Source organism: Daphnia pulicaria, chromosome 2 (assembly GCF_021234035.1).
Source record: "Daphnia pulicaria isolate SC F1-1A chromosome 2, SC_F0-13Bv2, whole genome shotgun sequence".
Classification (NCBI taxonomy): Eukaryota; Metazoa; Arthropoda; class Branchiopoda; order Diplostraca; family Daphniidae; genus Daphnia; species Daphnia pulicaria.
Window position 1 is genome coordinate 784,319 of NC_060914.1, and position 14,162 is coordinate 798,480.

At 42.4% G+C, this 14,162-nt stretch overlaps 1 protein-coding gene across 4 annotated transcripts; it reads right to left on the reverse strand.

Moving 5' to 3' along the window:
• Positions 1-57: 57 nt before the first annotated feature.
• On the reverse strand, positions 58-13,226 carry LOC124327173 (inositol-trisphosphate 3-kinase homolog). 4 transcript variants are annotated; one of them, XM_046786108.1, is made up of 9 exons: positions 12,904-13,226; positions 11,956-11,958; positions 4,273-4,557; positions 2,518-2,749; positions 2,061-2,191; positions 1,781-1,915; positions 1,483-1,659; positions 1,148-1,321; positions 58-1,005 (listed from the first exon to the last, which is right to left on the reverse strand). In XM_046786108.1, exons 1-9 carry the CDS (start codon positions 12,979-12,981, stop codon positions 949-951), a joined length of 1,272 nt encoding a protein of 423 aa, XP_046642064.1. In that variant the 5' UTR covers positions 12,982-13,226; the 3' UTR covers positions 58-948. The 4 variants fall into 4 exon arrangements, with proteins under 4 accessions (XP_046642064.1, XP_046642065.1, XP_046642062.1 ...); XM_046786109.1 differs by lacking the exon at positions 11,956-11,958 and having other exon boundaries at positions 12,904-13,225; XM_046786106.1 differs by lacking the exons at positions 11,956-11,958; positions 12,904-13,226 and adding an exon at positions 11,571-11,672.
• Between the last annotated feature and the right edge of the window lie 936 nt (positions 13,227-14,162).

The following is a 14,162-nucleotide window of genomic DNA, read 5'->3' on the forward strand; positions in this document are numbered from 1 at the left end:
CGTGTAGCACAAATAAAGAATTCAATTGATTACACTACATAAACATAATAGCATTCAAACATTTTCTGAAATTTCTTTTTTATTTGTCAACGTCGTCAATCCAATTCCACTCATGACACTAAAGCCGCGCGCAAAACAAAAAAAAACACAAACTAAAAAAAGGAAAAAAAAAGAGGAATAGCCACGTCTCTCGGATGGACACCATTCGTGAGGTGGGAGAAATACAACACGAAAATGTGGAACACAAAATATTCCACTGTAATAGAAATAGATATTCCAACATATTTTTTTGTTTTCGTAGTAGTTATTTGGACTATGATTGTTGGATATTGAATTTTTTTTTCTTTGTTAGTAATTTTTTTGTTGGTTTCGATTCTTTTCGTTTTTTTTTCTTCTGTTCTTTCTTTGTTTTTTGGTCCTTGGCGATAAACTTGAGGTGTGTTACGGCGAGAAAAGGACGTCTCGAGGCACAAGCGATATACAAGAGAGAGATAAGAGGAAACAAATCACACACGCAATGGTAGGAGACACGTAAAAAAATACAGGTCGTGTGGGATATTTAAGGTGATTCCAAAAAACCTCTAGGCCAAAAAAAAAAAAAAAAAAAAAAAAAAATAACACGCAGGGAGAATCAAAAATTTCCAAATTTGGATCCTAAATTTTTCAAGCACTCACTCATGCACGCGCGCAATCATTGGCAATCATCAAGACATGATCCATTCAAACGCAATTTACATAACCGTTAAAAGAGCTTGTACGGAACAAATCAGGGAGGGCGGGGGGAGCAGAATCAAACAAAACTGAAAACTAATAATTAAAAAAAAGGAATACAAAAAAGGAATACAAAAAAGGGAAAATAGAGAAAAATAATGGAGAAAGAATTTCGTTGCAAAATAACTTTTGTTGTCTTTCATTCCATCCAAATTGGTAAATTTCTTCAAACCGAATTTATCGTTTCAATTGCGTCTCTTTTGCATTGGCATCACAATAAAGGGCCTCGATATCCTGCACGTGACCAAAAATTGAACGAGTTAGTTACACACAAATTGCCAATAATAATAATAATAAGGCAAGGCAAAAAACAAAATCATTTGCATATTCTATAACAGCTGCTACTTGTGGGTGGCATGTTCCCTTTTTTTATTACCCGAATGAGGTTATCGATACCCGTGAGCCAGCCCTCTTCGTGATTGCCCTGTTGCCAGGGCTGACGGTGAGTGACGGTCAGACCATCGGGCAGCGAAAGAGTTTTGGCGAAATCGATCACCCAGGCACCAACGTGTTGGCTGTCGTAAATGATCAGAATACTGCTGCCGACAACCTATAAATGGCACCGCCATTGCCACACAAGCGTTTTCGGAGAGGAGGAGGAGGAGAAAAAAATGAAGAAAAGAAAGAGAGAATGTTTTAGATTTATGGTCGGCCAGAGTTTTTTTTTTTGCCCATGTTGGAACAACACGGCTTATTTGGTACAGCATTTACCTCATGCGTTTGGAAATAAGATGATTCCTGAAACTTTTGTCTGATATGCTTCAGCCGAGTGATAAGCTCCTTTTTGACACTAGGACGACCCCGGCCGACAAACACTTCTAGCATCGACTGGACGGCTTCACGGGTCTGCACCGTTTTCAAATCGTTGACGGGCGGTTTTCCTTGGAACTGCAATTGGGCAACAAAAGAAAAAACAAAATTTTCCCATTACCAATCGGCTCGAGTTAGCCAATGCCACCATAAGATACTCTCATGATGTCGCAATGGAACCTAATCAAATGAGACTTACTTTAATGGCTTCGATGCGAAATCCGAGACTGCAAGAAGAACTCTGCTGTTCGCGGAACGTCATGTAGCGCAACTTGGTGACGGCTTGCAATTCATTTTCCTCTTTGGTCGGCGCACTGGGGTCGACTTTCACCATCTGAATTAGAAAAGAAAGAAAACAAAAATAGTTACATGTCAGACGGGAATCGATGGGTTTAGTATTTGATAAGAATTCATTCGATTCAAGTGAATATGGTTCAGTAGCTTTCAGGTATTATCCAATGGAATGCGCGTGTGGGTACCTTTTGATAGAGATCCGATCGAGCTGTTGTGTTGGTCACTTCCGATTCGAGAAATGTCCGCGTTCCCATTTTGATGTCGATGACGTTGGGATCGGTGAAGCCGTGCAACAAGTCTTGCATTTCAATGAAGCCTGCTCCAGACAGACAACAACAAAAAGAAAAAGAGAAAAAATTCTACGTTATTCACTTTCGGAATCATGTCGTTAGCGAAGGAATTTCAACTGCCCACCAACATCGTCGGTCTTTTTGTGTGTTTTTCCTCAAATTATTTTATCCCCTTTTACGTTTCTTGTTAGAAAGAAGGAAAAAACCCGACCGTTACTTTGTGGAATGTGGGGAAACTTGACATTATTAATTGCTCTGCCGTTTCGACCGGATGCCCCGTGCAGAGGCAGGGCCGATAAGGTACAAGGAGACGAAAGAGAATGAGAAAAAAGACTGCGAAAAAAAAAATTACTTTCGCCTTGGTAGCTGACGTCGCGGTAATACTTGGGAACGATATCGCTGGCAGAGTCCTTCATGAGCGCCTCGTAAACAACCTGTTCGTTGTTGTCGGCCCCTTGCTTCTTCCACAGGGTGCCCAGGCCGGCCGGAGCAAACGAACCGGGGTGGCCGGACAGCTGAACCCACGACGAGCGCCGGTTCTTCAATAGGACGTCGGTGGCCGGCGCCGATAGATCCAGCGCATTCTAAATCATTCAAACAAAATTTAAAACAATTAACAATCAAAAACTGCGCCTTTTTCGTGTTCAGCTGGTTTCTTCCAACCTTCAGATTCAATCATAATCGTTGAAATCTCTAAAGAAATACTTATCCGATTTTCAATTAACCTCAAAAAAGAGAACCAGAACGAGACCATGAGAAGAAATAATAAAAAAACCAACAAAAAAACAAATAAAAATTTGAAAAAGAAGAAAAGAAATGGGACAAATATAATTCTGGGCGCAGTAACAAGGCTCGTCAAAATGACACACTAACACATAGCGCACTTACGTATAGACTCGCGCATACACCGCAAATTGAAATAAAAACCGCAGACCCGAGAAGAAGGGGGCAAAGAAAAATAGGGGATGGTCCAATATAAAACTATATACAAATCGTTTCAATCCCAGTCGAGAGGAAGAACGGGAAAAAAAAGAAAGAAAAGAATGCAGAAGGAAAATGAACGTTAACCGCAAACCGAAACACTTGTGATTCTCGTTCTATTTCTTTCATTTTCTTTTGTTTTGTTCTTTTTCCTTTCTTTTTTTTTGTGTGTGTGTGTGTTTCTCAATTCAATTTGAAAAATGCTTCCCCTTGGATTTTCTATCTTCCTTTCTTTTGGGGTTTTTACTATAAAACCTTCAGTTTTTTATTTTATTTTATTTTTTACCAAAGTACAATGCGGAAATGTGGCTTGTCGCATTTTCGCCACGGTCCGGCGACGTCTTCACTCAGGATTCCAATGAGAATTGTTATTTTACCGTGGATTGTACTGTACCGGCATCGCTAGAGTGTGCAGTGGAACGTCCGGCGTCCATCCATGGCAAGCCCCTTCTTATTCTTGTCGTAATAAAAATGATGGACAAAGGATATAATCCGTCCGGGGTGACGCAACCAACTATTACGAGATGAACCCAACAAACGACCAAGCACTGCTGCTAGGGGTAATTCCTAAATGGCCACTCGCTCATCAAGAAGAGTGGACATTGTTTGATAAGGGCCGGTTACACCAATGACGTCACCAAAGGGGATACTCATAATGACGACAACGGCAAATGCTGGACATTAATGGGACCGGGATTTCTCTCGTATCGCACAAATTGTATCGTCCAAAATCACAAAAAGCGGTCAGCAACTGATTAAACTGGTCAACCGATCCCACAGGATAATTTTAGAAGGCGGGAAAAAAAATGACTCTTTATCTGGCCCCCAGTTGTCAGTTGACGACCAAGTACAGTGGCAACGGGATGACGCTGATGTACGCATGCCGCCGGTCATTTACGTAAAGAGGAAAAGTGAAATGGAACGGTCAGTCAGTTGTCCAGGAAATGAGCCTATCAGTGAGAAGTGGATATTTTGATCCCTCCAATGACGTCAATGAAACTTAACCAGTCGGACCCGGACCCCCCCAAAAGATTACAAGATTGACGTGGCCGTCACTATTACAAACATTCCAACCAAAATAAGAAAAGCAAAGAGAGAGAGAAAAATAAATAAAAGAGTTAATTACGAAAGCGAGAAGTTGCAACATTGTCATGTCGCCGTGGTAACAGGTGGGACGTCCGGAAGCGGCTGGATTGTCGATGCCGTTGCTCTCCGCTTTGCTGTGCGTGGTCGATGTTGAGGTCGTCGTTGCACTGGCCGAGATGCCGCCAGATGATGATTTGAATCCGTTCCTACTCGGCCGCCATTTCCTGAGGCTGACTATGCTGTGCTTGCTGGCGTTGCCTCCTGCGACTCGCTGCTTGATGTTCTGCTGGATACTCGTCGTCGATCCGTTCGCATCGCGGACCGTCTACATCCGCAAACGACAACAAAGAAACAAGACCCAAAAAATATTAAACAAAATCAAATACATTCTTTTTGGTTTGAAACGTTATCGATTTCGTCTTATCAAGTGCTCACATGTTGACAGTGGATTGTCGGGTGGGTGTGATAACCCCCCACCCATCCCTGACATAGTTTCTATTTACAAGTGCCATATGTGCATAAGCGGATGTACGCTAAGCGCGCTCACATTTGCGTACGTCACCAAACAGCCGGAATGAAAAAGAAAAAAAAAATAGGAGCAACAGTCATTTTGGATAGAAAGGGAAAAGTGTGTTTTCCACACATGTTCGGGGACAACGACACTTCCACCCGCCGTCCGCTGACTGCCTTCCGTCGCCACCCTGTCGGGTTTTTTTTCTCCTCACACAATTCACGATTTCGACGAGAATAGTCTTTCAAAATCTGTTTGGCTCGTCATTCTTTCTTTTGTTTGTCGTGTGTAGCCGTAAAACAAAATTGGGTGGGTCCAATGTGAGACGGCGACGCTGCCGTCGGTGTGGAAACCTGGCTGCGCAGTAAACGAGGCCCAATATGATCACGTTTGTTTGTGTGTTTTTTTTTTTGCGACGCATATTTCCACCTACCGGTCAGACGTTGTGTCGCAGCTAGGGTCAAAAATCTTTCAACCGTCAATGAAACGTGTCGAAAGTGTTGCCACAGCGATCCAGTTCTCGTGCACCGGGCACGTAGCCCAGCGCCCAGCCTATAGCCAAGAGCCGGGGCCGGCCGGGGCCAACAACTTCCATATTCGATATCTAGTGACTGGCTAATCTCGATTCATCACGAGACCTGATTCCGTCGATCCAAATTACAACCGTGTCGAGCGGATATTTCGGTGTCAAAATGGAAGCAGCATATCGCGTGGGCTATATACTATGGTTCCCGTGACAGTCGAAACCCAAAAATTTACAAAATGGAATTTGTTTCTCTCATTTCATCAGTGACTTTTGAAATGGATAAGAAAGAAGAAAAACAATTAAAAATGATAATAAAAAATAAAAATCAACATAAATTCTAAAGCCGCCTGTGTACTTTTCCAGCGGTTGACGATATTAACGATCAATATTTTTACAAAAAGTCTAAGAGGAGGCCCTATCCGTTGGTCTCGCTATCTCATCTAATGAAGGTTACACAGTATTACCACACGACCCGTCTCCCAACGGCGAGAAACAAGTGGACCATCCAAAACGACATGGTGCGGATAGAGGATCCGATATCTCGACGGGTTATCAGCAGCAGTTTGTAAGAGTATTATTGTTGTAATGCCCATTTTTACTTTTTTTTTTTTTTTTTTTTTTTTACAATCCATAAGGTTTACATTCAAGTCCCGAAAAAGGGCAATAAGGAATATACGGATTCCGGCGTTATTTAACTTTGAATGACTGCAAATAAATGACGTTAATGGAAAAAGAGCCAAATTATCAACGTCGTTATCTGCAGACGAATATACGTTGGCGGTGATGAAATGGGAAGCTATACTATAAAAAATGTTTACGATGAACAAAAAAATGCCAAAAAAAGAAGGGTACCAAATAAATAAAAATAAAAAGGGTCAAAAAAATATGTTTGAATGAATGTCTTTCTCTACGTGACCCGGACAAAATAGCAGACGTGATGGCCTGTTTGGTCAAGACATCGTTCAGCAAAGAAAAAGAAAAAGAAAATAATAATAACGGCAACAAGATGAAAAAGGAGAACGAATAAGAAAATAGAAAACATAAGATAGACGGAATTGTTCGGTAGACAGGGCCCGAAGCAGGGCAAGGACGATCAGAGAGAGACATTAATTTTGATTGTCCTTAATAACATCATTTAAAAGAAACAAACGCATAAGAGAGAGAGAGAGAAGCTAAAAACAAAAATAAATAGTAATCATCCTCTTCCCAATTTATTTATTTTTTTAAATAACTCATCTTCCATTTTTGGAGCACGCGAGAACGTGGTAAAGACAAAAGAGCGTCGGCCAAATAGTGCGACATTCAGTTGGCATCGTGCCAATCATCAACCTCCTTTTTTGCGAGAAAAGACTAAAGAAATAAGGTTTTTTTTTTACATTTTTCGAAAATGGAGACGCACAGACACGACAAGAAGAAGACGACGACGCCCTCGGTCTCCGAAAACATGGCGACTCAGGGCCAACAGACAAAAGACCACAAGAGATAAGGTTTTTTCCTCTCTCTCTCTTTTTCGTCTAGCAACGAGTATCGCTCCTTCAGAGCTTTCCCTCCCACTATAAAGAATGATGGGCTCGGGTCTAGGGACGGATGAAGGGGAAAAAAAAGAAGAAACCAAAAATCAAGCGGCGACGTTTGAGTGCGACCCTGTGAGGCAGCAGCCCATTCATTCGCCATGGAATTGGAAATAACCAGTTAGAGGATCGCCCATATTCCAACACATAAGAGAGAACAAGAGATGGCATCTGATAAAAGACAAATAAAACAAGAAAGACGCTGAGAAAGAGAGAGGAGAACGACAAGAAAAAACAACAAGTTTCTGAACAATAGAGGACAGATAGGGTTGCGAGATGTCCCAGGATTAGTTCCAGGGTCCTGGAAAAAAGAGAAGAATCAAACACTCCATTCATTCACTCATCCAACAGGCGAGTTGTTGACGTTGTTGCCCTTTCTCTTCCTCATTCGTTCATTCATTCGCATCCGATCACCACCAAACCGATCATCATCATCATCATCTGAACGTGAATGAGCTACGCAGGAAGGAAAGAAAAAAAAAAAAAAAAACAACAACCGCCCACCCGTCGTTGCCGCCGCGCAAACCTTTCGGCTCTGCGGCAGGTGCATAACTCATTGACGAGATGCAAATAGAGAAAAAGAAGAAGAAGAATCTACGCAGCGTAGCGTAGACGATGCAATTTGCCTTCACATCCGCCAGTTTGTATTGAATGAAAACGTCGTTATACAACAAACTCCCAAAAAAAGAGTTGCGGTTCTTACTTTTTTTCTTTCCCCTTTTTTATTTTTGGCTCGCCAGACAGTCCATCAAAGAATTTGCATTGCAAAACAAGGCCCGCCACTTTTTGCGTTACCCCCTGCTGTCAATTTTTCTTGGAGCCGGTCGCACTTTATAAAACATTCAAACAATAAAAAAAAAGAAAAAAAGAATTTCGCGAAAAAAGGAAGAAAAAAAACTGTGTCGAATCGCATTTCTGCATTGAGGAGGAGGAGAATAGAAACGAAGACGCCCCGAAAAACGTCACGCCAAGCTTATCAAAGATAATAATCAAAGGGCTTTTCAGTCCTCCCTAAAGTCCCTCACAGTTCTTTCTTGTCACTTGCAAAGAGCTTTGGTTTCATACTTTTGAATGGTGTCAAAAGAAGTGGCCACAGTGTCTGTGTATGGTCGGATTTTTATGGCACTGTATAGTATAAAGAGAGAAAAAGATAAGAAGAAGAAGAAGGACAAACTGTTATCTAACAGATTGAGTAAGATCAATTGATTGTCATTGACTGTCACGGACACCCAACAGAAACTTGTCCTCGATCTTTTCTAGCTCTCAGATTATATTTACTTGTACACATTTTCTTCTCTTTACATTTTGAGAAATTCAATCGGCTCTTATCTGTTGCGATTGATATTTTTTTCTCTAAGGGAATTGAATTTTGGGTTTTCTTTTCGCTTTTTACCTGCTGCTGGTGGATGGCCAGAGTAGGTCGAGTGCAATCCATGATAAGTCGCTGGTACTGTTCAGCGGCTTTTCTCACCAGCTGCATCCTTGGGAACCGTTGCTCGACCTCCATTCGCGGCAAAGACAATAACTTTTGTAATTTGTTGCTGCTGTTCAAAATGGATCGTCTTCCAAGTGGCGAAAGACGCGCAAAATTCTAGACGATGACGGACCGATGCGTCTCGAGACGGGACAGAGAATGAGCCAAACTATTTCGTAGTGGGGGGCGCCCAATTTCACCTTCAATTCGAAACTCGTTTCTTGGCAATGAGTCGCTTCTTCAGTTCAAGGGGGGGGGGGGAATGATTGCTCTCACGAATAGCAACCAACGGAAGTTCGTAGGGGTAAGAAATGACGCATTCAAATGTTGACACACCACACAAAACACTCACAGAACAACACACGCGGGCGCACTGGCTCAAAACCCAAATTGTTTACGCTCTTAATCACTGGATCCGGATGTGTCCACGTCGGAATTGCATCACAGGACAAGTCAGAGGGAGGGAGGAACTGTAGGGGGAAATATTTGTTGACGAAACCGTTGTTGCGTGAACAAACCCAAGAAACCCACAAGATTACGGTCAATGAAATCGAACGTTAATTGTTTTTACAAAACAAGAGTAAAAGAGGAGAAGATAAGAAAAGAACTCGCGAAGCCAACACACTTGTGAATGATCAAAAAAGAATCAAACAAACAAAAAACAACCCAAAATAATAAATCAAATGGAATGGATAAACGAAGCGGAATGAAAGAAAAATCGTGTGCGCTCGGGTCGGGAGCTGACGAACCAATGGTGGACTGAAACGAGCAGAGCTTTGGTTAGGGCTTTCATGGGGCTGCACGGGTCGATTCACATATACACTAGCACCGCCACCGCTGCTGTTGCTGCTGCTACTGCTACTACTACTACTAATATTACTACTAACCGCCTCTTTCCTTTTTTTTCTCTCTCTCTCTCGACATTTTGTCTTTATTTCCATTTTTTTTTACTTCTTTACATTGAAATTATGAGCCTGGGGTATCGGCCCAAAACCAGTTAGAATTTATTTTTTTCTTTTTAATTATCATTATTTCTCTTGTCGGTACGCTCTTGTGTTGTTTAAACCGAAAGTTTGGTTCCAGCTGACGCTAAATGAATTGGTTCTTACATTCCACATGTGGTCATTTTCCATCTCCTCTAGGAACTATTTTTTCATTTTTCTCTTTCTCTCTCTCTGTCTTCATCATCATTTTGGTTTCAATTCTACGGTTATATTTTGATGCGGAGAAAGTGGCTTTCGTTATCGCAGCTGTCCTGAACCATATCGATCCTGACGCAAACGCGGTTTGAGGTCGTTTAATCACACAGAGAAAACACCAGGGTGTTATCACTGGGACTCTGTAACAGCAAATACAATCATACCCCCCAAACCGAATGACGTCTTTGTACTCTCGGCGTAGTAAAAAAAATGAAGAACAAAAGGGAGATTAAGAGAAAGAAGTCGAGATCATTTGTCCTTTCAATATTTAAAAAATGGCGCTGAAAACAGTTTGATGGCAGCCTTTAATTATGTAATGAAGCATCAAAAAGATTACCCCGAATTTTTACTGCGAGGTGGGAACAACTCGTCTAGGTTACAGTCGAACCAGAACCTTTTTTTTAAGGGTGGACCGGTTTTGTGGACCAACTGGATTGCAATTGACGTCAATGATTTCTGCTTAGCCTTATTTTTATTTTATTTTTTATTATTCTCTCGTTCTCTTCTCCTTTTAAAACTTTTTTTTTATCAGAAAGTTCCAACAAGTGGGAGCTCTCTCTCTACCCCCCTCTCACTCTGTGTGCTTTTGCTGACGTCAATCGGCAACCGACCGCGAGCACCAGTCGTCCGCCCAGAGCTACAAATAAAAGAAAAACAAGTAAAAAGAGAGGCGACGAGACTGCGCGAACGAACGTGAAGGAATTTCTTCAAAATTCAAGTTGAACTATCTAACGTATGAAACACACGCCAAAAAGGAAGCCACCAAATCACGTTGATATGATAAACATTTCCTACGAAATATGCGCTTCGAAAATAGTCGTCAGCTGCTGTTGTTTGCAACGGGATCGAGCGTTAATTGGAAAACAGTTTTGAATATTGAAAAAGTCGTCCATAATTTGTATAGCCCTGGAATCTCTTTATAAAAGGCAATGGACAAAACAAAATGTGATAGTTTGGGACAGTCAACAGGTTTCTTTCTGCGCTTGTTTTTTTTTTGTGTGTTTGGCTCTCATTTGGTGCAAACCCAACAGCTCGCGGGAATCCTTTCCAGGAAGCCGCAACAAGCGACGCAAATTTCGTGGCCGAACCCGGCGCACTCTTTACATGGATATTGGATTCGTGCATAGCGATACCGATTAGAATTACGCAAAAAAAAGAGGGCGGCGGAGAAAAAGAAGAATGAAAACTTGACTGCTGTCGTCACCAAAAAGACAATACTCGAAAGAGAAAGAGAGGAGAATAATTGTTGGAAAGAGTTTCAAATGTTTGTTTCAATAGTCGAAATATCCGAAATGTAAGAAAACGAGACGACAAAGAAGAAGAAAGAGAACACGAACACGAAAGAGGCGGCGTGAGAAGAGAAAAGAAGGCAGCCAGCCCCGTTACCAAGGCGACCGTCACGTGACTACTGACGTCAATGCTGACCTCCAAAAAAGAAACGGTCGCAACTAAAAAATGAAATAAAAATTCAGGAGAGACAGGCAGGGGATAAGCTACATACGAAAAACACACGCACACATAAGATTGTGCGACCGCGTGAGCGGCCCCAACCCCCCTCTCTCTTAAATCGCTTATCCGCTCCTCCATTTCTATTTTTAATTTTTGCGATCGATTTACGAGGGGATTCTATGCTCTCATTTCAGCCGACTTTAATATTTTATTAAGACTTTTTTTTTGTTTTAATATTTCACCTTCAAACAATTCTTCGCAGGTATCACGCCCGATTTCTTCAGTTACGGCAGCCGAAATAACTTTTGAGCGGTCCCCGTGAATACGTTTGGCCCCATTAACCGGATATGGCTGCTTTTGATTAGGTTTCTGTGGGTCGGTGTGTGTCTTAACTGCTAAACTACTACTACGACTCCAATTCACACACACACACACACACACACAAATTGAAGGGGAGATCAGAGCAGCCTGGGCTTATCCACATCTCTCTCAATTCTCAGCGCGATCGTACGAGAAATAAAATTTCGGTTAGTACACGTGCACTTATCACGCGGTACTTAACAACGGATGTCACGAACTAAATGATAAAAAGGAAACAGGGCCCAAACCTGGGGGATGATGCTAGGATCAAGTGGGCGCGATGAGGACGTCGGCGACGGACGAGGTAGCCAACACAAACAACACGATCGCATCATGTTTTCCAATCGACAAATCGATTAATTCGGTTAAGGGCAACGAAAGTCAGTTGGTATTAAATAAAAAAATCAATGCGACGAGGAAAATCTCGATGACGTTCAACGCCCAGGCACCGCGCGCACGTACCACCGAATAAAACTGATGACACCGTACAGGTGTACGCACTACTCGGATCAATCAAGCAGAACTGAACTTTTTATTAGGTTTGGCATCATCTTTTTTTCTTCTTTGTCGAGTTGGGTCCCCCCCCCCCCCCTCCCAGTCTAGGTTGAACAATCCTTGCTGACACAATAACACCTGCTTTAATTGTCTGTTTGGGAAGTGCGACGTACACGGAGGCTGCACGTTTGCTTACGTCGGCGTTTGCCACCTGAACATACCCCCCAATCTCTCTCTCTCTCTGTCCAAGTAATCCTGAAGGGAGGACTGGGGGGGAGTGAGGAGATTATTCGGCTACTCGAAATGTGTTGAATCAGCTGCGAACGTGAACATAAGCTCTCTACAAATCTATACAGGGACAGAGCGAACCCCCCAGGTTGATCACGCTGACGTTTATGTTCGTCCACTCACAAAGAAAGGGAAAAATAAGGAAAAGAGCCGATCGTTTACATCCACAACAAAAGAACTACCCACAAAGTTATGACAGCAGTGATGATGATGATGATGATGATGACGGGAGGAAAGTACGGTATCACGGTAAATAATGTACCTTTGGCTCTATTATCTCCTTCCTACCTTTTCAATTCTCGCTGAAAACAAAAATAAACGTGCGGTTCTTTTCTCTGTTGTTGTTATGGCGAGTTTGGTCAGTTTTTTAGAATCATCGAATGGTCGAGGGTGGTGTATCGAGTTTCCAAACAGATGGTCGTCATGGTATTTGAACAACTGGTGGTTACGACTTAATCAGGCTTGTTTTAGAAACAGATTTTTCATGGGGTGTAGTAGTACTACTACGGTAGACACGCATGCCCCATACTTAACCGCACACATATAAAACTCGACGAAGACAAACAAGGACAGGCGAGTTACATCAATCGTTCAAGTACAAAAAAACGAACGACTGATTGTCGTTTTTTGTTTGTTTTTCCCCACAATTCGCAGACTGTACAATCACACACCACGTCAAAACATGGCGAGTTCACCACTTTCGCGATTAGGGGGCGAGACACATGTCCAGCCATTCTCATCCAATCAAAAAAGGTACCCAATTGTAAAAACCAGATACAAACAAATGTAGTTTCTTACCTGCTGCTGCTGTTGAATGGGTTCAATGCATGGCGAAGAGTAGGCGAACGGTGGGAATGAAGTAGCCGTAACACCCATGCAACAATTTGTACTGTAACCTCGACGAATTTCAGACGTAGTACAGTTGGCTGGCTCCAAACGAAGGAATGGTAATCGAACTCGGAAAATCGTTGAGGGGAATTGACGGGCTCAACAAACCAATTGACACGAGTCAACGACTTATTGAGTCCACACAACGTCAATGATTGTTGATATGACGCTCTGTCCTACTCTTGCCTCTTCTCACGTCTTGTGGGCCTCCTCTCACAACAACTGACACAATCTGACAGCGACGACGGCGCCACCAGTGGCCGTTTTGATAACCACGTGCTGGTCACCGCCTCGACTTCCCGAGAGGCAATATTTGAAGTTACACATTCCTCGGATTTCCATATCAAGGCACTTCATGGCCATATCGCCTATCTGCCAGTTGAGTGTGCATTCAGTGGGGAATCGATTGCCAAATGGACGTGGTTCTAAAGATCGCCCAGCAACGTCTTAAATGTCAAATGAAAAAAAAAAATGGCGAGTCAGTGATCGATGGAGCCAGTGTAGCAACAAGAAAAACTGCTCCCGATGGTGTGCAGCCTCCCCCTTATTCTATTGCCGATCTAATATCGTCTGAACGTCATCGAGCACATCTGGACGACCCCACTCGAATGATTCATGTTTTTTTTGTTTTTGTTTTCAGGGGATCGTCCGATTTCTTAGCTTTGACTTTCTAATTCGTCTAGCACGTACACTTGCACTCAACTACTGACGGTCACGTTCGTTTTCACTTTTATTTTTTACTCTCCATCCGTCGTTCCTTATTCTTCACCGAGTGTGTCTAAGGACACTCGCAGTATAGCACAAACCAGTCGGTCTCACCTTAAAGGCGAAACACGAACCCATTACTCGCTTATGAATAGTCGCGAAAAAACTCTTTCACGGTGCGCTGAACGGCTAGCTAAAAGGGCCAACGCTTCTGTATAATTCATTTGGTAACACACGGCGGGCAGCGGCGTCGCCATGTCGCAACCCATCAAAGTCGTGACTTGTCACATAATTTGTTTCTCTGTTGTTTTTCACGCTAGCCGAGTACGGTATTTTGTTTTCTTCCAATTCTTTTTTAAAAATATGATGACCGAAACCAATTAAAATGAAAAGACCACAAAAATGTTTTGGCAGTAATAAATTGATTAGTCGAAAGAATTGCACGAGTCGGTTTGGATGTCTTT